The sequence below is a fragment of the Hyla sarda genome, chromosome 1 (genome assembly GCF_029499605.1).
Source record: "Hyla sarda isolate aHylSar1 chromosome 1, aHylSar1.hap1, whole genome shotgun sequence".
Lineage (NCBI taxonomy): Eukaryota > Metazoa > Chordata > Amphibia > Anura > Hylidae > Hyla > Hyla sarda.
This window is the reverse complement of record NC_079189.1, coordinates 299155981-299182272: the sequence shown is the minus strand read 5'-3', so window position 1 is coordinate 299182272 and position 26292 is coordinate 299155981. Positions and strand designations below refer to the sequence as shown.

The following is a 26292-nucleotide window of genomic DNA, read 5'->3' as shown; positions in this document are numbered from 1 at the left end:
ACATTATATACTAACATACTGCAAAGCAATGTTCTACTAAGTCTGGTTTTCTCTCAAAGGTTTTCAGAAACCACCACAGTCTTCAACCCACAAACTAGTGGTGACATATAGCAACAGTAACTAGACTGTTATCCAGTGTAACTGTTCATATGAAATCAGGACACCGAGCATTAAAGGTCATAGGCCCCAACCTACCATTATTGCTAGGACACATTAGGTAAAGACCATAGATCAGATATCACTTGCATCTCTTCCATCTCTTCCCATGCCCAGACCTTAAAAGGGTATTCCAGGCAAAACCTTTTTATATATATCAACTGGCTCCGGAAAGTTAAACAGATTTGTAAATTACTTCTATTAAAAAATCTTAATCCTTCCAATAGTTATTAGCTTCTGAAGTTTTCTGTCTAACTGCTCAATGATGATGTCACGTCCCGGGAGCTGTGCATGATGGGAGAATATCCCCATAGGAGCTGCACAGCTCCCGGGACGTGAGTCATAAGAGAGCAGTTAGACAGAAAACAACTTCAGAAGCTAATAACTATTGGAAGGATTAAGATTTTTTTTATAGAAGTAATTTACAAATCTGTTTAACTTTCCGGAGGCAGTTGATATATAAAAAAAAGTTTTGGCCTGGAATACCCCTTTTAATAGTGCTCCGACTAAGCAACGGTGGCTCTGGCCACGAGGCCTCGGACTGTGTTTTAATGCCTGCTTGGTCAAGGTGCCCATATTTTACTGGCTACAATAAAGTGGCTGGAGTATTATGTTCACATAAATATAGACATCTTCACTAGCTAATAGGGAATTCTTTGCCTTTTTCTGTCTTTTATAAAACATATTCATTTTAACCTACATAATCCTGGTACCCTAGGAAATAAAGTTATAAAATGTATGTACAGGAAATAAATATGTCAACATAATGATAATACATGCATTATACTGATATACTGTACATGCCTAAAGAATCAGACGCATAGAGTATATCATGTACAGAAAGTGACATTTGGGTGAGCATAAAACACAATGGATGCAGTGGTGGACCAATACTGTTTTTGTACATTTTCTCTACATATATTTGCATGCACATATTCCACATATGGTTTAGATGGGCACATATGCCATATGCTCACATGCAATTAAAATGACAATATAAGGTTTTGCATTTGGCCGTATATTGAATGGTGTAATACATATTCATGCAGAATGGCACACAAATGTCAATGACCCACTAAACATTGCACAATATTGCACTGACATAGTAGACACAGCTGATAGAGCCCCCCCTTCCCCCCATGCACACACATGCTGCACAGAGCATCCTCCTCCCCCGCCCTCCCATCTTGCATGCTCTGTTGCTCTCTTCTCTCACAATCTCCCTCCACACAGATGCACACTAGCCCCCCCCCCCCCACTCTCCCACAAGAGCCCCCCTCCTCTTCTCTTTCTCTTCACCCTCTGATTGGCAATTTCACATGCTGTCCAGCAACCATGAAAATTTGTGTTTGAAGCTGGAAGCTGCATCTGGTTGCCATGACAATGGGCAGTGCCGGCACGCGGCGTGCCAAGGCGGTGGTGATGTATTTTGTAAGGGTTTAGGGAGCGCTCAGCTGCTGCAGACAGAGCTGGCAAAACCAGGTCAGGGAGGCTGGACTAAGCAGAGGAATGTGGGGACGCAGGATTGTATCATGATAATGAGTATCCAAACACACTGAATAGTCATTCATTGCTCCACAGTATACCCACATATACATCACAGACGATATACACAAATATAGAAATGACATGAGGCCCCAGGAAGATCAGATACACATGAACACAATGGCCCGTGCAGGGTATGGACATCAGTGTTTAGGACGGTGCTGTTTACAAAGGATAGAATGAGTAATGGGTACAACTTTCTGCATGGCGATGCCGATAGTCCTTTATGACATGCTACAAAACCATAGCAGCCTTTTACTAACTATACCCCCCCCCCAGCCAGCCAGAAATCTCTTTCATTGCTTTATCATACATGGAAAGATGCTCTGACTAGAGGCAAGCAGACAATGACAGGTCATAGAGATGAAATCTGCACCCCTCCCCCGCCAATACAAAAGGGAGTCAATTTCCTTGATTTTCTATAGAATGTCTACTACTACTATTAAGATTTATTATTATGTTTATTATTACTGTAATAATACAGCTGACCTCATTGTTTACACCAGAACAAGTGAATGCATCTTACTATCTCAGGGGCACACGTGCTATATATTTGCACAGGAGTCCTATATGTCTAGGTCCAATGCCATATAAAAAAATATATATTTCCTCTCACTATCTAAAGGAATATGGCTGCTTTAGCTCAAAATTGCTGTGGGATTCTGATCCACCAGATAAAGGATAGTCTAATAGGCTATAGTAAGTAGCTTCCTGATTATCTCCTTATGTTGATAATTAACAAGGGTTCTATATACTGTTCTTGCACAGGGGTTCCCTACTATCTACCACTGTATACCTATTATTTCAGAGATGGAAAAAAACTAAAAAAAAGCCTAAAAGAGGAAATATTGGTTAACCAGGAGTTGTTTTATTTGCAGAGATACTTGCATTTTTCTGTTTAGTTAAAGTGCCCTGTTTCTGCAAATACAGGTACTTGTAATCCCTGTAAAATGACAATTCTGGAACATCTTTTCTTATAGCTCTACGATGTGCCATTCCTAAATAGCCAACTGGGTGTTACCATCTGAGGCATCTTGTCTACACTGTAGGAGACTATTCGATCAACGTTGACCGTTCCAGACATTGTAGGGACACACCATCTGATAACACCTATTAAGTCATATTTCTAGTGACAACATCACAAAGGAATAGCACAACAAGGATCTACAAGAAAAGATGTTCCATGATTCTTATTTTACACTGAATACAAATATTAACTGAAACAGGCAAGTCAGGAGAAGCCATGGGCTCTCCTTAAGAAATAAGTGACCACTATACCGGTTGCCACCTTAGAATTATTTCTATGTTTCTTTGTTTTTGGCTCAGTATGCTGAAAAAATAATAGTGGGCCATCACTATCTGAAAACTGAAGCCAATTGTCACTTTAGCAAAAATGGCTGTAACAACATATGGCCCACATTTATATATATACTGCATGTAGGTTAAGTGTAACCCAAATGTTTTGATTACTAACATAAAAGGTTGATGTAGAAACCACATAGCTTTTCCCGACCATAATTGTTTGTCACTTATACATGCCTTTTTATAGACTCATGGTCTGCTTGGTTTTTGTCGTAAAATCTTTCTGTGTATGACCAGCAATGAAAGCACTTGCCCAAATGATGATACATTGAGTGATAATGGATACACTGCCTTGTAAACTGATGTGCAATGTTGCCTTGCATTGTTAGGGTTAGGTAAACACACTATAATTTTTTTGCGAGAGATCCAACTAGTTGAAATCTCCCGTTTTCTGTATGTAAGCAGGAAACTGCTTTAGTAGTCAACATAGGGATGACTGTTCTCTTAGTATTAGCCTCATGAAGATCATAGGTAGGAGGAAATCCTTCACATCCAAAACCCTTGCATTCTGATTGTAAATGATTGTATGTCCGACATGGACAGAATTATAGCGTGTAAACCCAGCCTAAATACCCTGCACAAAATAAAAGATTACGGTTGCAGAATTGGTAGCAAACCATGTCAAGTTGGCAATGATACATGAATATTTAGCAAATATGATCAAAGCACCTATGTTTCTGACAACTGTGTTGACCGAGTGCCATCTATCATGCTTTAGGCTATTAACTCTATAGATAATGATGATGAGTATGTACACATTGATGATGGTTGTGCCTCACGGTACGATGCTGTAATAATGAACATACTGTGTTGTATAATGACACCATGTATCCGCACATTGATAATGAACATGCTGGGAATCAATGTCATTAATGAACAGACAGTTCTGGATGGTGATGGATCCTTCAACAATGAGCAGAACACACTGCTGGAACCCGGATAAGGGGTAGTCTAACAGGATACATACCTCCCCGACTCTCGCTGTCTGCTGGCTTCACCTGAATTGGTCGTGCCATCTGGAACCAGAGAACACTTGGGATAAATGTTTCTTACCCAAACCTTTAGCCATTACCCACTCAATAAGTTTTTATTTTTGTCTTGAAAAGAAGATATGGGTCAAATCTAAGTGTTTGGACTGTATTGTGGATATACAAAGATGTATTGTACAGAGAATTGTGTTTACAGATAATACTTGTGTAACAATTAGACATCCACGTTCCATCTGACCTGTGAGCATCATACAACTATCAGCACAATCATTTAAAAAGTATAGGTTTGTTAGGATAACTTCACTAAAGGCTAAGACCATCATACAAAGTTACTCCAGATCAGGTTTACCATCCATAAATGTAATAAGGAAAATAACTCAGGAACATTGGCTGATTTAGTAAAAAAAAAATTAAAAAAATGCTAGTTTAGGTTTTTGGTGGAGACCCTGTAGAGATATACTATTCTTCAACATTCATGTGAAACCAGCAACCAGTTCCCCCAGACAATTTTATATCTAAATTTTAGTATTATTCATACCGTCCCACAACAAGATAGCCAGATAGAAAACTCCATAGCAGCTGTATATATACTACATTCTATTAGTCATGGATCAAAGATTCAATATTTCCCCTTCCATGCAGAAAGTGATATACTGGGCAATGCAGTCAAGAAATTAGGGTCTTATCAGGACTACAGGAGCTCCACCTATTAAACCTGTTACCATGAACCCGCTGTATAATATATAGAGGAGGAGAGTTATGGCAAGATTCAGTATAACTTGTAATTCATCAATCCAAATGACTTGATTTAGGAGTCCAGTGGGCAGAGTCACTCAATGATTCCCTGTATGAGCATGCACAGAAGGGACCACCCCCTTATTTTCCAATTCCTTTCATATCAGTATGCTCTGCTTGTTCAACATGACAGGTTCCCAATACAGCATAGGTTCACTTTTATACAGTATGTCACAATTACCACATAGATACAATTTATCTGGCAATTTTGTAGAGCTCCTTACTTATTTATTGTCTGTATAATGTTAACTTAGTTTCCAGTTTGGTAAAGGTTGTACATTGTTGTTGTTTTTTTAATCTCTATAAATGTTTTTTCCTTTTAAGACAATGCATATGGACAGGTCAATACCTCCATTCAGAAAAAACACAAAGACACTTCACCACAAACCCACAAAAAAAAGAGAGTTACCCAGAGTGCACAAATTGTTAAATAATATTGATAGGTAAACCCACACAACTGTGTAATAAAATATGGTATGTATCCAGGGGCGGACTGACCGGCCGGTCCATTCAGCCGTGGTCCGAAGGCCCGGCCGGGAAAAGAGCCCGCTGTCTGCCGCCTGTCACATAAAAGCTTTAAAAAAAGAAAATCTATTTTTTTATTTTAAATAGCCGGGCCCGCCGCAGCTGCTAGGTCGGAGCCGGGCCTGTATGTATCAATTCTCACATGGGACATTCGCGTGTCTTGTATATGTCTCCAAGTTTGTTCCTTTTATCCTGGTTTACTCTACAGAATACTTCCTAGGACCAAGCAAACATTCCTAGGATTCCTAGGTCCCCATAGATGCCAATATATTCTGCGTGATATTCCGCAGAATTTGCCTATAAATGCTGCAGACAGATGTTACAAAAAAAGTGTAAAAAGTTAAACATTAGCCTTCTACAAACAATGTATTTTTCTTTGTGCTATTTTCTGGTGTTTTGTTGCTTTCTTTGGGTCCTTTTTACACATAGGTTTTCTACAGGATTTAGAAAACAGCAGAATGTTACAAAAGAATAAAAACAAAAAAGCCACCAAAAACATTTGTTAAAATACTCCCCAAAAAAATGCTTGAAATGATTGCCAGTTCTTACAAGGGATTAAAAAAAAAAAAACAAAAAAAAAAAAAACATACGAAAGTCTGTGTGAAGCAGGAATATCTGTCTGTCTATCTCTCACTCACACATAACGCCATTTAGTGTGAAGACACACATGTAATTCTTGAGGTCGTTTTTTGATCCAAAGCCAAAGGTGGATCATTACTTTATATTTAAATACAACTTTGGTAGAAAAACTGCCATTGAAACTACACATCTCATTCCAACCATAAGCCTCCCTTCACATACATTTTTTCCATCTATAAAATAATTTACCTTAAAGGGGTACTCCGGTGAAAACCTTTTTTCTTTTAAATCAACTGGTGGCAGAAAGTTAAACATATTTATAAATTACTTCTATTAAAAAATCTTAATCCTTCCAGTACTTATTAGCTGCTGAATGCTACAGAGGAAATTCCTTTCTTTTTGGAACACTGATGACATCACGAGCACAGTGCTCTCTGCTGACACCTCTGTCCATTATAGCAACCATGCATAGCAGATGTATGCCAAGGGCAGCATGTTGGCTCAGTGGTTAACACTGCTGCCTTGCAGTGCTGGGGGCTTGGGTTCAAATCCCACTAAGGACAACAATAAATAAAGTGTTATAATAACGTCAGCAGAGAGAACTGTGCTCGTGATGTCATCAGAGAGCATTCCGAAAAGAATTTCCTCTGTAGTATTCAGCAGCTAATAAGTACAGGAAGGATTAAGATTTTTTAATAGAAGTAATTTACAAATATGTTTAACTTTCTGTCACCAGTTGATTTAAAAGAAAAAAGGTTTTCACCGGAGTACCCCTTTAATTTCAAGCATTTGCTCTACAGACATCTGCCCCATTTTCCTCCTCTCTGATGCAGTTATTGTCATTTGGGCATTCACAAAATGGGTTTTTGTAAGTAAGTATGTAAGTCTATGGGAGGAAAGATTCCTTGGAAAGATAACCATACCCAGAACATTCTGCAATTTGGTAAGACTACCACTGAGTGTAAAAATGTCACTAAAAGGGTGACAAAACCCTACAAAAACAAAACATTGGTAGTATGGTATTTTATATTTTCTTATCGAATCCCAGATAACATCTGGCTGCAGCACTTTTGGTCTGGCTTTGGCTCAAAAGTGGCGGTTAAAAAAACAAAACAAAAAAAACTGCCAAGTGGAAACCTAGCCTTAGGGTGGTGTCAAAAAATGAGCACCAATATCTCCAAAAATGTTATACTACTCTTTTATGCCACTCTTGGTCTGGTTTCACACAGAGATTTTAATGAAAAATTAGTTTTTTACGTACCTGAAATATTTTAAAGTGTAGAAAATGTCTATAAAATGTGCTACATACAAAGCATTTTGGTTTGTGATGTTTTTTCAATCGAAATGTAGCACACTCTGGGCATGGCATTTTCCCCCTAGGCATCTCTATAAAGACAAATCTAGCTTCCAGGAGGGCGTGTTACAGGGTTAATATGCGATGTCCCCTTTTCTGATAACAGCTCGTCTCTGCTCCCTCAGAAAACAAGCACGAGTTGTTTACTTACCGCTAACACTATGAATTTGTGAAAAGCTTTTCTCATGTAAATGATATGCCCTGTTAAAGCATGGAATACTGCAAGAAAGCTTCCCTCCGTATGTGTCATGGGGTACAAGTCCCAGCATAAGTGATGATCACAGCTCTGCACACCGTTACAACAGCCACAATGTCTGCGTTACCGCCGTTCACATCAAGTCTGAAATGACCCTTGCAATATAGTGAGCCGATATGAGTAATGGCCGCTCCTCCCATTCGTTTTCTTGGATATAGGGGGAACCCTTGAGGTGGTATTATTCTCATAGCAGGATGTGTTCACATAGCTTCATTTGCTATATCTTTGTATCACCAGAAGTAAACGGCAAAAATACTTTCCGTCCTTCTTGTAACATAAATGTTATTGTATTAATTTGTCTATTATTATTAGAGGCATACAGTGACCCCCACCCCCCGACCTACGATGGCCCCGACATACGATCATTTCAACATATGATTGCCTCTCAGCGTCCATCGTATGTTGAAGGCAGCATCAACATACGATGCTTTTGTATGTCGGGGCCATCGCAAAAACGGCTATCCGGCAGCGCAGACTGCTTCAGCTGGTGCCGGATAGCCGTTTACGGTGCCCCGTGTGCTCCGCTGACGATCACTTACCTTTCCTCAGGGCTCCGGTGCGTCCTCTTCGGGATCCCCTGCATCGTCGATGCTCTCCATCGTCGTCATCACATCGCTGCGCACGCCGTCCCGTCATCCAATAGTAGAGGCGTGCGTAGTGATGTGATGGCGGCGACGGAGATCGAGGATGCCAGGGAAGCAGAGGCCTTGCCAGAGCATCAGGGACACCCCGGGGATGCGGCGACAGCGATGGAAGGCGACATCCAGGGCAGCGGTGACGAGCGGTGACGGTCCGGAGCGGCGGGGACACATGAGTATAACCTCCAATACCAGTGGTCTTCAACCTGCGGACCTCCAGATGTTGCAAAACTACAACTCCCAGCATGCCTGGACAGCCGTTGGCTGTCCGGGTATGCTGGGTGTTGTAGTTTTGCAACATCTGGAGGTCCGCAGGTTGTAGGCCACTGTCCTATACTTTACATTGCACGGATCCCTCAACTTACGATGGTTTCAACAACCGATGGTCCATTTGAAACGGATTACCATCATATGTTGAGGGACCACTGGTACATGATAGGCATACATGTACTGTACTCATAGGCACTCAGGGGGAGATTTATCAATATGTGTCTGTGTACAGCTACTTCACAGCCTTTTTTATTTGCTATGTTTTTGGCTTATGTGTGCCAAACTTATCAAAACGGTCCACAGACTTAAATAAATTTTGCATAAAGAAAACTACTTAGAACTTGCTGTAGGATGTCATTTTTCTACGGCAAGGCAGAGGTGGTATGAATTGGTGTTTTTATTTTTGCGCCTTTTTAAAAAAAAGATACATCTCGACCACTGCATAGTCAAGAATGAAGCACTGCATTTCACAGTCACTTTTGCCAATGTTGTCTATTTTGAAATTGTGCAAAATTTTTGTGCAAAAACTAACTGCGAAAAATTTTGCTCTGAATTTCGGTCAGGATGGCAATGATAAATCTGCCCCTCAGTGTGCTGATCCCACCATACTCAGAACATTTGGCTCGGCCAAGCACTAACCTCTCTGAGAACAAAAGTATGGGGTTGAAATCCAATATGCCTGATCCTGACATGATATGTTAAGGAATTATCTGGACACCCTCATACACATCCATCATACACAACAGCCAGTGGGTCCTGCCAAAATTGGTGGCTTCTGCTGACTTTTTGTAATGTGTATAAGGGCCTTAAAGGGGTACTCTGGTGGAAAACATTTTTTTTAAAATCAACTGGTGCCAGAAAGTTAAACAGATTTGTAAATGACTTCTATTAAAAAATCTTTACCCTTCCAGTACTTTTTAGCAGCTGTATGCTACAGAAGAAATTATTTTCTTTTTGAATTTCTTTTTTGTGTTGTCCGCAGTGCTCTCTGCTGACACCTGATGCCCGTATCAGGAAATGTCCAGAGCAGGAGAAAATCCCCATTGCAAACCTTTGCTGCTCTGGACAGTTCCTGACACGGACAGAGGTGTCAGCAGAGAGCACTGTGGACAAGACAAAAAAGAAATTCAAAAATAAAAGAATTTCCTCGGTAGCATACAGCCGCTTAAAAGTACTGGAAGGGTAAAGATTTTTTTTTATAGAAATCATTTATAAATCTTTGTAACTTTCTGGCATCAGTTGATTTAAAAAAAAAAAAAAAAAAAAAAAAGAATTCCACCGGAGTACCCCTTTAAATGGATATTCCATAATAGATGGAAATCACCACTAATAAAAGTTGCGGCCATTTTATAGCCAAAGAACATGGTGGAGGGGTAAAGGTATGTTCAGTTTTTGATAAGTCTTCCAACAAAGAGAATCTTACTATAAGGGCATATTTGCAAAGTAAAAAAAACAACACATTTTAACATGCTAATTTTCATCTCAAAAACGTGTTTTTCCTCTCCCACTGGTTTAAACGGGAGAAGCGCCCAAAAACACGTTTTTAAAAATCCCCAGAGCTTTTGTGTTTTTGTATGTTGAAAACCTAGATGACCAGTTGCCCATAGCAACCAATCAGATTGCTTCTTTCATTTAAAAAAAAAAGGCTTCTGGAAAATGAAAGAAGCGATCTGATTGGTTGCTATGGGCAACTGGTCTACTATTCTTCTGCACAAGTTTAGATACATCTCCCCCATGGTTTTTATAACCGCGTGACCATACCTAAAGACAGCTTGATAAGTCTCTCCCAAATTCTCTTCTAGGGAAGTATATTTTGGTAAAGCAGCACTGGATGAAGCGTTCTGCTATTATTTATACTGTCAGAGTCATCCAGGATAAGATCCATACAGAGGTCTAGTAGATGGCTATAGGTGTTACATTATGGCGGTAAAATAGTTTCTCAGAAAGTCTGGTTATGCTGTGGCAGTACATATGGACATTTCTGCCCCCTAATATGTTACTTCTAGCCGCCCACCCTGTATGTTTAATGCACATTAGTAGCTTTCAGTCACATTAGTACATACAATACAGGAATTTAGGTGCACTACTGTGGTATTGTGGCACTTGTAGTCCTCTGCAGGCATCCTCCATTGTATGCATTTTTATGCTGGGGATCGCCCCTAACAACGGACTACAAGGGCAGGATCTGCTCCCACAGTATAAATGCACAACCGCATTTGGGGTTGAGCACTAGAGATGAGCGAACTTACAGTAAATTCGATTTGTCACGAACTTCTCGGCTCGGCAGTTGATGACTCTTCCTGCATAAATTAGTTCAGCTTTTCGGTGGGCTGGAAAAGGTGGATACAGTCCTAGGAGACTCTTTCCTAGGACTGTATCCACCTTTTCCAGCCCACCGGAGCACCTGAAAGCTGAACTAATTTGTGCAGGATAAGTCATCAACTGCCGAGCCGAGAAGTTCGTGACGAATCGAATTTACTGTAAGTTCGCTCATCTCTATTGAGCACCTCCAGCCATTTGAGACCACGTTATTTATTGTTGTTTACATTAGTATATACCCCAAGTGACATCCAGGTATATAGATTGTCTTATGGCCATCACAGGTGAGACCACACATAACAGCTACTTACTATCATATTTCTAAAACCCTTTCTGTACCTGACACCTCTTCGGTTTGTATCATAAAATGACACCTATTTCTGCATATGGAGCCACTCTAGGTGCTATTATTCACAGCTGAATGATGCGTGCCCCCACTGACACTTTTAGTGTCATAATATACCTGATAAATGGCAGTACGCTCCCAATCTAGGCTTCTTAATCAATAGTAATGTGGTGGCGGATTCGATGGCGGTCGGCAGCACTACATAATATTATTTCGTTTTTATAATGTCTCTAAATTCCAGTGTTTATAGGGCAGAACAAAGGGGGTAGACAGGCTTGTTGTAACTGGGTGCATCTTCAAAGTACAGTAAATAAAGTTCCGTCCGGCTTCCCCCGCTTGTTCTCTGCTCGGAATATCATGCTCTCTCTTCTGCTTGCTTATCACTGTCTAAACATATCTCAGCTTTTTCTATCTGTCTGTTTGTGTAGGTCTCTGAGCTTCTGCCTGAGGCTTTGCATCTGTCTCTCTATATTTCTGTGTCACTGGCTCTGTACTGTATCATTTTGGTCTTGCTCCCATGTCATTCTGCTCTTTGTGTTTGCATGGGGCAGCCTAGCTAGCGTTTTATCTCCTTTTCACCCTTTGCTCTTTTTATCCTCCTCTGTCTTTTCCTTTTAATTCCTCTCGTTCTTATTGGCAAACACTGACCATGTTCCTCTGGCCGCCTTTGGACTCAGTGCAGTGGTCCCTCAACATACGATGGTAAACCGTTCCAAACGGACCATCGTTTGTTGAAACCATCGTATGTTGAGGGATCCATGCAATGTAAAGTATAGGACAGTGGTCTGCAACCTGCGGACCTCCAGATGTTTCAAAACTACAACACCCAGCATGCCCGGACAGCCGTTGGCTGTCCGGGCATGCTAGAAGTTGTAGTTTTGCAACATCTGGAGGTCTGCCGGCTGAAGACCACTGGTAGAGGAAGTTGTCGTCACCTGTCCCCGCAACTCCGGACAGTCACCGCTGCCCTGGATGTTGCCCTCCATCGCTGTCGCCACGTCCCCGGGGTGTCCCCGACGCTCCGGCAAGGCCTCTGCTTCCCCGGCATCCTCGCTCTCCATCGCCGCCATCACGTCGCTACGCACGCCGCTCCTATAGGATGACGGGACGGCGTGCACAGTGACGTGATGATGACGATGGGGAGCGCCGACGATGCAGTGGATCCCGAAGAGGACACTCCGGAGCCCCAAGGACAGGTAGGAGACCATCACCGGAGCACATGGGGCACCGTAAAGGGCTATCCGGTGGCAGCTGAAGCAGTCTGCGCTGCCGGATAGCCGTTTATGCGATGGCCCCGACATATAAAAGCATCGTATGTTGATGCTGCCTTCAACATGTGTTGGCCTCTGAGAGGCCATCGCATGTTGAAATGATCGTATTTCGGGGCCATCGTAGGTCGGGGGGTCACTGTATATAGTTCAGAACACATAACTGCTTGTCCCCAGCTGCTTTATACCCTGGAAGCACAGGCAGACCTCCTTATGCCCTGCACGGTCCCAGTTCTAAGATATATTATCTTTAGAGGAACAGATGTAGATGGCATCAGTAGGAACATGTGGAGTCTACATAAAGCCTGGCATCATTAGGTTCTACACAGTATACATCCCAAGCATCCCCCGCCAAGTCATCGACACTTGGGCCAATATGCGATGAGAAATGTAGCTCTGCTACATCTGTGTATACATATGATATAGGAATATACCTTCACAGCACGCACTGTAGTGTTCAGCATGACATGACTATTCCTAGTTGAAATAGAGAAATCCATTTATAATCCATCAATAAACACAGAGACACAACATGCAGAGTCATGTAACTAGTACACATTATCACACACATAAAATGCCAAGCAATGCCTGGAAATATATTTTACATGAGTCTTCTCATGCATAGCAATGTATACCAATAACGCAAGGTAACATATATATTCTCAGACAGACATCCACACTGCACACACATCGTGCTACCATGTACCTCTCCCCTCCCCCCAGACCTGTCACTCCAGCTATAACAGCACCTCTCTGAAAAGGATGGGGTTACCATGGAAACGACTATTCACTGCATGGAACCTGACATTTACTGTCGCCGTGGCAACCAGCGCTTAGAGGCACACGCCACTTGTACCTCTTTTTTTTCCGTGTTTGAGTGCTTGTGTAAAATGCATTCTGTGAAAAGGGATAACCCAAAGAGGTGTATAGAAAAGGCTTGTGACTGCTGATCTACATACATGCATGTAACCCCAGCACTGGGGAATATTTGGTAGCATAATATACAAAAGGCTCTAACACATAGACGGGGCTCTAAAGGCTTTGTACAATTGTGGAAGTGAATACAGTTAGGGTAGTGATGTATCATATCTGCCACACAGAATAGTGCATGTCTAAATGTGCTGCACACCATATATATATATATATATATATATATATATATATATATATATATATACACACAATGAATTTGAAAAATCTTCAGACCATTTCCCATTTAGTTATGTTGCAGCCTTGTACTAAGATGAAAAAGTCAAGTTTCCCCCATGATTCTGCGCCCAATACCCCATAATGACAAAAAGAGAAAGGAATGTTACAAATCTTTGCTAATTCGTTAAAAAAGTAATAACTAAATATAGCATTGACATAAGTATTCAGACCATTTACTCAGTACATAGTTGAATCACCTTTGGTAGCGATTTCTGCCTATTGGCCGGCATTTATCATTGTAGGTGTAAGTGAAGCATTTATCATTGTAGGTGTAAGAAGCATTTTCTACACCTTTTTGTGTGCTGTAATGTGTAGGAGCACCAAATGTATTATATGGTCACAGAGCATTTGATACAGTGCAGGTCACATTTTCTGAAATTTCTCTGTTCACATACACCAAAAAGCTAAGTCTGGGCTGGTGTAGTTTAGAGACTTTTCAGTGGCTTTGCGCCTTTTTTGCGCCTTTTCACAAAAAGGCGCAGTTCATAAAACCCTTCCATATCATGTGTATTGTAAAAATCAGCGGATTGCAACAAAAAAATCAGCAGAAATGTGTAAACCAAAAGGCACAAATAAACCCTGCTTGTGACTTTTTTGCACCTTGTCTAGACACAAAAAAGTCTAAAGACCATGATAAATGTCAGCCATTGTCTTCTTAAGTATAATACCACAAGGTTTACACACCTGGATTTAGGAATTATCTACCATTCTCTGCAGATTATCTCAAGATCTTTCAGGTTCAATTGTGTTTAAGTCGACCAGTCTCTCATGGCAACCAATCACATTGCTTATTTAATTTTTGAAAAGGCCTCTGAAAAATTAAAGAAGCAATCTGATGGGTTGCTACGGGCAATTGGTCAACTTTTTCTAAGCACAGGTCTTAAAAAATCTCTCCCATTGTGTCATTGTCTTGTTGAAAGGCAACCCTTCAGCCCGGGCTGTGGTACTGGATCAGGTTTTTATAAAGAATATTTCAGTAATTTACGCCCTTCAGCCTTTCCTCAACCATGACCAGTCTCCCTGTTTCAGCTGCTGGAAAACACCTCCACATCATGATGGTGCAACCACCATGCATCACTGTATATGGCAGGTGATGAACAGCGCCTGGTTTCCTCCTGATGCTTAGAATTGAGGCCAGTTCAATCTTGGTTTAAATCAGACCAGAGAATTTTGTTTCTCACAATCTAAGGGTCCTTTAGGTGCTTCTTTTGCAAACTCCAGACAGGCTTTCATGTGTTTCTTACTGAGGAGAGGCTTCTTTCTGGTCACTTAGCCATAAAGCCAAGATGAGTGGAGTGGCCCACTGATGGTTGACTTTTGGAAGTTTCTCCCATCTGCACACAGGATCTTTGGTTCTCATCCAGAGTGACCATTGGATTCTTGGTCACCTCTCTTACCATGGCCCTTTTCCACAATCACTTAATTTGGTGGGGCAGCCAGCTCTAGTAAGACAACTGGTTGTTTCAAAAATCTCTCCTTTAAGAGATAGAGGCCGCTGTGATCTTGGGAGCCTTAAGTGAAGCAGAAATGTTCTTGTACCCTTCCCCAAATCTGTGCCTCCTCCCAATCCTGTCTCTGAGCTCTATGGGCAGTTCTTTTCACCTCATGGCTTAGTTTTGGAACTGATATACATTTTCATTGTGAGACCTTATATAGACAGGGCTGTGTGTTCCCAAGTCATGTCCAATCATCTGAATTTACCACAGGTGACTCCAACGAACATATAGAAAAACCTCCGACATGATCATGAGAAATGGAAGGAGCCAGAGCTAAATTTCCAGTGTCATAGCAAAGGGTCTGAATACTTATGTCCATGCGAAATTTTAGTTTTTTCTTTTTTATAAATTTGTAAAAATATCTAAAATTCTGTTTTAACATTACGAGGTATTGAGTGCAAACTGAAGGGGAAAACTTGTTTTTCTTTTTTATTTTAGAGCAAGGCTGCAACATAACAAAATGTAAAAAAAAGCTAAAGTGTCTGACGACTTTCCGAATGCACTGTGTATGTATGTGTGTGTGTGTGTGTGTATATATATATATCTATATATATTCACCTCTATACACAATACACACACCCACTGATTGGCTATCACCCTAAAACAACTGGCAGAAGAAGAAAATCACATGATAACTGTCACGAAGCAAGATATATTAGGCAGGTGAACAGTCAGTTCTTGGATGTTGATGTGCTGTAAACAGCAAAATAATGTGTGACAGGGGCCAAACTGTAATGGCTACAACTTGATGAGAGCATCTCCAAAAAATGCCATTTAGTGTTTTCCTTAAGTGGTTAGTGCCTACTAGATGTGATCCTAAAGGGGTATTCTGGTGGAAAACAATTTTCAACTGGTGCCAGAAAGTTAAACAGATTTGTAAATTACTTCTATTAAAAAATCTTAATCCTTCCAGTACTTTTTAGCTGCTGTATGCTACAGAGGAATTTCTTTTCTTTTTGAATTTCTTTTCAGTCAAACCACAGTTAAGGAACTGACCATGTCCATGTAATAACTGTGTATAACCCCCTCCCCTTAATAAAAGTTTGAATCACCCCACTTTTCCAATTTATAAATAAAATAATGTAAAAAATAAAATAAAATAGACATATGTGGTATTGCCACGTATGTAAATGTCTGAATTATTAAAATATAATGTTAAACTGCACTGTAAATGGCGTAAATGTAAAAAAAAAAATATTTTCTTATAACAGAAAAACTTTGTCCCAGTAAGTGATGGAAGGATTAGCACTTCTCTGTGCTCACTCCTGTCCTGTCTATCAGACTCCTGTTTAGAAACAGAGAGGAAGGGGTTACAGAGCAGCCTGCAGTGATTGGATGAAGAGAGCCAGCACTGCACAGCGGACTCAGGGAGGAAGTGAATGCATAGTTAACCCCTTAATAACGCAGCGACTGTTCATTTATTTCCTCCCCTTTTAAAATCCAAAACTCTTCCAATTTTCCATCTATAGGGTTCGTTCTTTGTGGGACTTATTGTACTTTGTAATGACATCACTCATTTATATGTTACCTAGATGTACAACATATAAAATGTTTTTGATTCTGACAGTGCCCATTAAAAGTCCAGATCTCATTCCAATTGAACATCTGTGGCATGTGCTGGAAAAACAAGTCTGATCCATGTAGGTTCCCCTAGCAAATTACTGAACATGATGAACCGATTGCAAATGTCTTGGTGCCAGATACCACAGGACACCGTCAGGGGTCTTGTGGAGTCCAGGCCTCAGAGCTGCAGCGTACAAATGAAAGAAAATACACACATATCTATCAATGTATATAGAAGTGGTGTGACCACTAATCGTTACAAGGTACAATATCTCTTTCCACAATAAGAAGCAGCCTGTTAAACGTCATTAGCCTCTTTCCTGCCTAATCTAGAATAACAGTCAGTAGGGGGCTGAATGCATGTCGCACCCTGTCAGCGATAGAGGAAGCACGCTTGTGTTCTGAGCTAGTAAACTCATACCTGTGAACTGGCTTACAGCTAATACATGATAATGCAGGGAAATGTGTCTGGTTATAGATACAACAGATTGTCATCTATTATACTTTATCTGTGCTCCACAAAATGTCAGACAGATCATACAGGTGAGGCACCCCTATTTTTAAATGAGATGTAGAACACCTTCCAGGCACCCAACATTTAGGTTGGGTTCACACTGCACATATTTTTATATATTTATTGTGTTTGGAAGGTTGAGAAAAAACTGTTTTTACCAGGCATCATCATGATAAACAAAATGGGGAAAAATGCACTGTGTGAACCCAGCTTATATAAAATCACTATTTTTGTCCTAGTGGAAATAATCTATTACAGATCGCTGCATTTGGGAAAACATTTTCCTGTGCAAACGTGTGCAGAAAATAAAATGACAGGATATATGTTGTGAAGACTGGCAGTACCATGGCAAGGGATGTTATTGGCATTCTAATAGGGAACTGCAGAACCTAAGTTTTGCCTATTTTATAAAGTGATGGTATATTGCCAGGATATTACCCCAATTAGAAGAAAGAAGTTTGTCCAGCACTGGAGGTATGCAGATAAAATCAAGTCTTGCTTTATTATAATCTTCGGACTGAAGTCACAAACAGAGAATATGACTGACGCGTTTCGCACCTAAGTGCTTAATCGTAGACTGGTCAGTCTACGATTAAGCACTTAGGTGCGAAACGTGTCAGTCATATTCTCTGTTTGTGACTTCAGTCCGAAACTTATAATAAAGCAAAACTTGATTTTATCTGCATACCTCCAGTGCTGGACAAACTTCTTTCTTCTAGTTTGCATACCAAGCCGAGGGCGGGACTGGCGCATCCCTGCACAGGTGATGCAGTGAATTACGGGGGAGGTGAGCGGCACACACTCTTGTACTATTGATATTACCCCAATGGTTGGACCCCCCATCGCCTTGATAGTTAAAGGGCTACTGTGCTGGTTTAGTGCTGTGTATCCTTCCTTGTTTTCCCTGCACAGTCAGTTGCTGAGGGCATGCAGAGCTTAACGAGAATTGGAGCCCCTTTATTCATAGGATCAATGGGGGGCTCATCATTTTACAGGAAGAGAATAAGCCTTGAATACAACCAAATAGCAGCTTGAAGTGTAAATGTGAAAGCTACAGATTACAGAAGCAAAGTCGGCACAGTGACAGTTATAGAAATCCATTACAGCTACATTTGGGGATGCCCACACAAGGAGGAGTTATACAAAATTGTGCCATGGGCTCAGTTTTCCTTGTCATCTTAACATCCTTGATGTCCTAGGGTTGTGAAAGGGTTCATTATAAATTCCACAGTGGACTAAGACAATGAAAGGATTAAGTTTACTATCCCTGTTGGTCTAGGGCAGTGAAGCAGTCAGCAGCAACTTGCCCTGTCCTTGGGGGCTTCATAGAAGATCGCCCAATTACCCATTGTCTTAAGGCTAAGGCACATTCAGTCTGTTTGGCCATATTCATCATGAGTTCCGTTCAATGACAATTTCAGCTTCACTACCTCTGTTGCCTATAGCTTCCCACCACAGTAGATAGCCTAAAAATATATTGTATGTCTATATTAGAAAGACAAAAGTTCCATGCACATAACACTGATCCTACACATAAGAGAAACATAAAATAAAATCCTACATATTTATTCCAGAAACCAAACATAGAACAGCTGTGTCCTATCCCAGAACAATGGAAAAAATAGAAATCCTCATTATATTATTCCATGACTAAATAATCCACAGAGAAACCAGGACATAAAATCGCTTTATTGAGTAAACGCTGGCAGGCAATATGATGAAAGCTGACTGCAGAGCAGGGTCATTGGTAAGGAAGCGCTAAAAATGAAGCGGCTATATGACCCATAAGTAATAACTGAAGGGTGATCCACACATTACGATAGTTTCATATATGAGCTTGTAGACACTTTTCAGAGATGTCACATACTGTATGTAACATAAACCATGCATCATAAAACATATTTGTGCTAAGACAAATCAGAGTTATCTGTCTGTTTCCAAATATCAAATTAAAATAACACTTCATATATGACTCCCAGTACATTAAAACCTAGTGTAGCTTAGATCCGTCTCATTGCCTATTGGATCTGCCACCAAGATGCCATCAGCAGAAACTTTGAAAGGCTGTTGGCACCTTAGACATTTGTGGCACATTCACAGGATATACCATAAATACTGTATAGGTGTGGATGCCACAGGTGTACCCATATCTATTTCCTTAAAGGGTACCTCTCATCAAATAAACTTTTGATATATTTTAGATTAATGAATGTTGAATAACTTTCCAATAGCATGTTAATGAAAAATATGCTTCTTTCTATTGTATTTTTCCGATCAGTCCTGTCAGCAAGCATTTCTGACTCATGCTGGAGTCCTAAACACTCAGAACTGCCAGCCTGCTTTGTTCGCAGCCAAACAGGCTGTGACCAAAGCAGGCTGGCAGCTCTGAGTGTTCTCCTTTGTGAACAAAGCAGACTGGCAGCTCGTAGTGTTTAGGACTCCAGCATGAGTCTGAAATGCTTGCTGCCAGGACTGGTAGGGAGACCCCTAGTGGTCATTTCTTCAAAGTGGAAAATTAAATAGAAAGAAGCATATTTTTTAATAACATGCAATTGTAAAGTTATTCTGCATACATTAATCTATAATATATCAAAAGTTTTTTTGATGAGAGGGACCCTTTAATAGGGATTCACCTACTCCATCTCCCCTTGCAAGGCAGCAGGCAAAAAATTTTTAGAGAGGTGCATGTGTGCAACTTTATTTTACTTTTAAAGGAGTTACAGAAACAGCCAAGCAACCCTGTATATACGCCATAAATGTCATAAAGGTGGGGATATCCTTTCGAGGCCTGTAAATAGTGAGGTGCCGCTTTTATGGATTGGACTTATTCTCCCAGGTCATCTAACAGAAGATCAATCAGATTGATATCTGGGGAACAGGCCAAGCCAACACCTTGATCTCTATGTTATTTTCCTCACATCAATTCTGAACAATTTTTGCATTGTGGCAGGGGCATTATCCTTCTGAAAGAGGCCACTGCCATTATAAAATACCATTGGTCTGCAAGAATGTTTTGGAAGGTGGTACATATAAGAGTAACATCCAAATGAATGCTAGGGCCCAAGATTTCCCAGCAGAACATTTCTCATGGTATCACTACCTATGATGACCTGCTTCCCATATACATCCTGGCGGTTATCTAATTCTAAGGATGAGTTCACACATAATTCATTGCAGTATGTTGGCCAGTAAAGTTGAGCAGACACAGAAAAAAACTCTATGGAGAAGATTTATCAAAACCTGTGCAGAGGAAGAGTGGTGCAGTTTCCTATAGCAACCAATCAGATTGCTTCTTTCATTTTAAAGAGGCCTGTGAAAAAGGAAAGAAGCAATCTGATTGGTTGCTATGGGCAACTGCACCACTCTTCCTCTGCACAGGTTTTGATAAATCTCCCCCTATGTTTCCACTTGTTTTCTTCTTGTGACAAAAATGCCCATGACAAAAACACTGCAGCAGGTTGTTGGCAGGAAGTCAATAACAAATTATAAAATGCCAAAACCAATTCGCATTGTTGGCTTTAGCGGTTTTTCCCTGATTTTGGGTGTTTTTGGGGCTCACTGGCAGATTGCCAAAATTTTTGCCATATTTTGCCAAAAAATCTTGTCTTTTTTTGCCTAAAGAAGTCTATCGGATGCATTGGCATTTTTTTTTCTTTTGGTCACAAAAAAACACAGTATCAGCAATTACTGAGGTATGTAGTGATGCATAGTACCAATTACTGAGGTATGTAGTGATACTTACCACCTCCTGAGGTACAGTATACAGTGGTGCGCTTTGCATCCGACCCACAAAGTGGTACCTTGATGGGGTCAAAAAAATGGTGTTTCCACACAGGTATAAAAACGATAGAAGAAATGCCACATAAATGCAGCAGAAACAGTGTCTAAACCCTGCACCCCCCCCCAAAAAAAAAAGAAACCTAGCCTAATGGAAAGATTTGGACCCACCCTGCTTTTGCCTAAGAATACTAAATAAAATATTGTAAACAAGATGGAGGGGCAAGCTGTGCATAACTAGCTTGCCCCCTGACTGGTGAGCAGTTAAGGGGTTAAGAAATATACAGGCAAGGTTTTTAGCCCCCTCCCCCGCCTGTAAAAACTTGTTGGTAACTATAGTGGTATGTCCCATGGGTGGCGGGGGAATGAGTGCACCAATCAGGGGTTTAATAGTTTCCCGGGCTTTCAGAGGCCCTCCCCTGGGTATTTATAGCTGTGGTGCCTCCCTTCCCCCCTCAATCTGCCCAGGACCCAACCAATCACAGCTCAGCTTTCATTTCTCCAAATGAGCTCAGAGTATCCCAGACATGATGATAAATCTGGGTTTCTAAGTAAACCCAGCCTAAGATAAAATTAGTAGACAATACAATAAGGGCAGAGTAGATAAACCGTGTGATCTTCTATATATCTTCTAATACACACACTTTGTCTGTCCACATGATGTGAAAGAAAACAAGATTCAGCAGATCGGGACACTTTCTTCCTTTGCTCCATGGTCCAGTTTTAAGGCCCACTGTATGTGCTTTGGGTGCTGGACAGGGGTCAGCTGTGTGGTGCATTTGTGACCCATTTAAACCCCAACTCTTTTATGTAAAACTATACCCCCTTTTTGGCTAAGCTCCACCCACCTGTCAGACAGAATGCAGAACTCTATTCTTTATTCTTATTTGTTTTAAAAATCTGATGATTTTCAAATAGCTCATCTTGTGACTATTGTTCAATCGGAGGAACCTTTATAAGGCTGGGTTCACACTACGATTTGAACTACGGTTCCCGTATACGGCTGGGACTTAATCGCAGCGCCCGCACTCAGCTGTATTCGGGAACCGTAGTTAATGTATGTCTATGAGGTCGACCACGTTTTTGCCTGCGGTCGGGAAACCGCATACAGCCGAAAAAGCAGCCGCTCAGAAGCTGCGGTTCACTCCGGTCGGCTCATAGACATACATTAACTACAGTTCCCGAATACGGCTGAGTGCGGGCGCCGCGATTAAGCCCCGCCAACCACTCCTCCCAGCCGTATACGGGAACCATAGTTCAAATCGTAGTGTGAACCCAGCCTAAGTATCCCTATTCGGAAGTCACAACTGGCTTGTGACTTGGCGATCCGAGTTTATCGGACTTATGTTTACTGTATTGATAACTTACATATGGGAGTTTACAATCCTTTCCTGTTGGCATAAAGTGCCTTAACTATGTTACATGTATTGTATACTTTATTCTTTACTGAAAACCTTAATAAAAACATTGAAACAGAAAAATCTGATGATTTTGCACTAAAATTTGAATGCACACACACACACACTATGGGGGACATTTATCAAAGCATTTAGTAGGTTTTTTTTTGCTTAAAATTGTCGTAAAAAAGTTGCATGTGCGACTACTCTATTTTTTGTGCGACTTACTTATTGTGCAGTGCCCTAAGCAATAACAAAAAACAAAAAAAACTTGCTTACCAAAGCAAAAAGTGATTTTTGACTTGCAGTGGTCAGAGATTTATCAAGTGCAAAAGTCGCAAAAAAGTTGCATTACATGAAAAAACCTACTAAATTTAGTGCAGCTCAGACATGGAGCAGATAAAGCCACTACCAAAGCAAAAAATTTAAATAAAAAATTGCTTATGTGAAAGAAATTTACCAGCAGGCTGAAACCAGTTGATAAATAAGTCGCACATAACCAAAAAAATAGTATAGTAAGAAAAAAAAAAGAACTAAAAAAAAAAAAGGAATACATTAGCAAACATTGATAAATGTCCCCCAATATGTTCTGACATATTACTATCCTACCCAGCAGCATCACCTCTTTAGATATTTGTGCTACAAAAGCATTGGATCATACTAGAATAGCTAGACCTTGCACTTTATGCACATCCAGGAGCCTCCTCGTGACATCAAGCCCCGCCCCCTCAATGCAAGTCTATTGGAGGGGGCATGACGACAAATCACATGGAGGGCATGTATTAAAGGGGAACTTATCAGACACTTATCCCCTATTCACAGGATAGGGGATAAGTGTTTGAGCGCAGAGGTCTGTCCACTGGGACCCCTTGCGATCTCCTGCCTAACCGCAGATGTAAAAACCTGAACTAAAAGCATCATAAATTACTATTTGTAGTTAAGTATCTTGCTATTTAAGAAACCGTTGGATCTTAAAGCAAATTATACAAATAATAGGTAGCTGTAACTATCCAAATTAGGTAGCTGTCCAACAAACATAGCTACTGTATGTCCCCCAACTCACCCATAGTATTTGTCAGGTACACTAAGGGTACTTTCACACGGGCAGATTACCAGTGAGTTTCCCGCTGCAGAAAATCCACGGAAGACCCCAATGAGGTCAATGTAATCTGCTGTGGAACACCCGCCTTGGCTTAAACCTGCAGCAGGAAACTCAAGGGTAAACCACCCGTGTGAATAACACACTTGTGCCTTCACTGCAATAACCATAAGCGGATAACAACTTAAAGGGGTAATCCGGTGGAATTTTTTATTTTTTTTTATCAACTGGTGCCAGAAAGTTAAACAGATTTGTAAATGACTTCTATTAAAAAATCTTTATCCTTCCAGTACTTATTAGCGGCTATATATTACAGAGAAAGTTCTTTTGGTTTTGGATTTCTTTTTTTTCTGTGCACACTGCTCTCTGCTGACACCTCTGTACGTATCAGGAACTGTTCAGAACAGGAGCAAATCCCCATAGCAAACCTATCCTGCTCTGGACAGTTCCTGATACAGACAGAGGTGTCAGCAGAGAGCATTGTCGACAGAAAAAAAAAAAGAAATCCAAAAACAAAAGAACTTTCTCTGTAATATACAGCCGCTAATAAGTACTGGAAGGATACAGATTTTTTTTATAGAAGTGATTTACAAATCTGTTTAACTTTCTGGCACCAGTTGATTTAAAAAAAAATGTTTTCCACCGGAATACCCCTTTAAGCTAGCCTGCATGGCTTTAGCCATGACACAGGTCTTGCAGCTAAAGATTGCTGTGTCATGCTCCCTGAATAGTGCTATATGGCAGCTAGCGAAAATAATTACAGTTGTGTTTGATTTCTGGTTGGTTGAGGCCAATTCAGTTGTAGATGATACTTTATTAGACAAAAATGCTTTTTTGTCCCGTACTTCTTTGTACTCTTTTAAATTCTGAAATGAGAGGTACTCTAATATGTGAAATGAGAGGTACTCTTTAAAATGTGAAATGAGAGGTACTCTTTAAAATCTGACATGAGAGGTACTCTTTAAAATCTGACATGAGAGGTACTCTTTAAAATCTGACATGAGAGGTATTCTTTAAAATCTAAAACAACTGGTATCATTTGCTGAGTAAAGTGTCTATAATGAAACAAATACCTGTACACACCCTTAGGCTATATTTACACATAGTATCTTGGCCAGGGGATTTTGCACAGTATTTTTTCACCAATCCAAAAGCGGAACAAACACAGAAAAAGGTGAAAATCGTTTTATTATAGTTTCTCTCTGTATCTGTTCCTCTACTGCTTTGGGATAAGCAACACTGAGCAAAATAATATAGCCTTAGGCTAGCTAGCTTTTGGGGGTGTTGTTTTTTTTTATATATATTTTTTTTTTTAAATGGGCACTGTCAGATACAAAAACTTTTGATATGTTGTAAAGCATGCAAAACCAATAGGTTTTGCAATTGCTTTCATTAGAAAATGTTCAGTATTCCCCCCCCCCCGCCTGCTTACACACATACTAGTCCTGCTGTGTCCATGCATCATCACCTTTGTCATGGACACACTTCCTTGATTGACAGCTATGAGCGCAGGGCTCACAGCTGGAGGAAAAATCCTCCCACTGTCAGCTTGTGTCCCGCTACTGTCAGTAAGGACAAGCTGGGAGCTGTAGGTTTGCTAATGCTAGGGGAGATGTGAGCAGACAGCATACTGAGGGAGGGGCGGAGACCTGCACAGTGAGGCCACGCCCCCTCCCTTTGAGAGGAATTCAGAGTAGTGAGCTAAATTAAAAGTGTAAGAAAAAAATAAAGGTGCTAGACACATAAAAATTAGATGTCAGGATTAGGTACTGAGTTATATATTTAAAAAAAAAATGTAAATGTTGTTGGATCTGATGGGTACGCTTTAAGGTAGTCCAGTATTTGGTCAGTATTTTTAGTCAAAATCAGGAGTAGGAACCAGCACAGGTGAAAGCTCATATTAGCCAGTGGCTGATGGAAAATCATGAGATTTGAAATAAAGCAACAGCTGGAAAGCTGCAGGTTGCTCATTCCTATAGTAGATATACATAAAGCTCAGTGAAAACCCCCAGAGGCAGCTTTTTCATCTACTAATTCTTCCAATCTATAAACACTCATTGATTAAACAATTGTTGGATGTAGACAGGTTCTAATGTGAATGTATTGAAAAAAAATCCTACAGTTTATATTCCTAGGAGAGTGCTCTTTAAAAACGTTTAAGGCTACCGTCTTATAGCGCTGAAGGTACTCCGATCACTTAAAGGGACAACATCACCGCAATACAAATGTGTCTGCAGCAAACTATAGCATATAAAAGTGGTCTCCAAACTGCCGTTGGCTGTCCAGGCATGGTAGGGAGTTGCAGTTTTGCAATAACTGGAGGCACATAGTTAGGAGACCACTTTTATATGCTATAGTTTGGAGACCACTGGCATACTATAGGTGCACTATTACAGGTCCATACAACACAACTCTATAATACAGCTATCTGCATGACCCCTAAAGCAAATGTCCTCAAGCTTTGGTTCTCCAGCTGGTGCGAACCTACAACTACCCTAACAACCTACATTGCCCAACTATGGTGTAATAAAAACTGTTATGTTTTCTATACAAGCATTTATGAGAACGTGCATACATGCCAACATGCAGTACAAGTTATGCATTTACTTTTTAAGTCTATTTTCAAGTGAACAAACTGTTTTGCCAGTGCGGAGAATACGTGTACGGCTATGTTTCCACTTGGTTTTTTTTTCCTCAGTTTTTGGGTATCTGCCACTGCAGTTTTTTAGCCACAGCCAGAAATGTATCCAAAAGGAATAGGACATATAAAGGAAGGACTTACACTTCTCCTCCATTATGGATCCACTTCTGACTTTGGCTCAAAAACTGCAGTGA

General features: G+C 40.6%; 1 protein-coding gene across 4 annotated transcripts in view; it reads right to left on the bottom strand.

The window, feature by feature from the left end:
* Nucleotides 1–26292, bottom strand: part of CELF5 (CUGBP Elav-like family member 5) — a 114190-nt gene that overhangs the window by 24789 nt on the left and 63109 nt on the right. For all 4 annotated transcript variants that reach the window (XM_056518070.1, XM_056518069.1, XM_056518067.1 and 1 more), the window contains exon 3: nt 4031–4079. In XM_056518070.1, coding sequence (XP_056374045.1) covers nt 4031–4079 — 49 coding nt within the window. The remainder of the gene's footprint in view (nt 1–4030; nt 4080–26292) is intronic.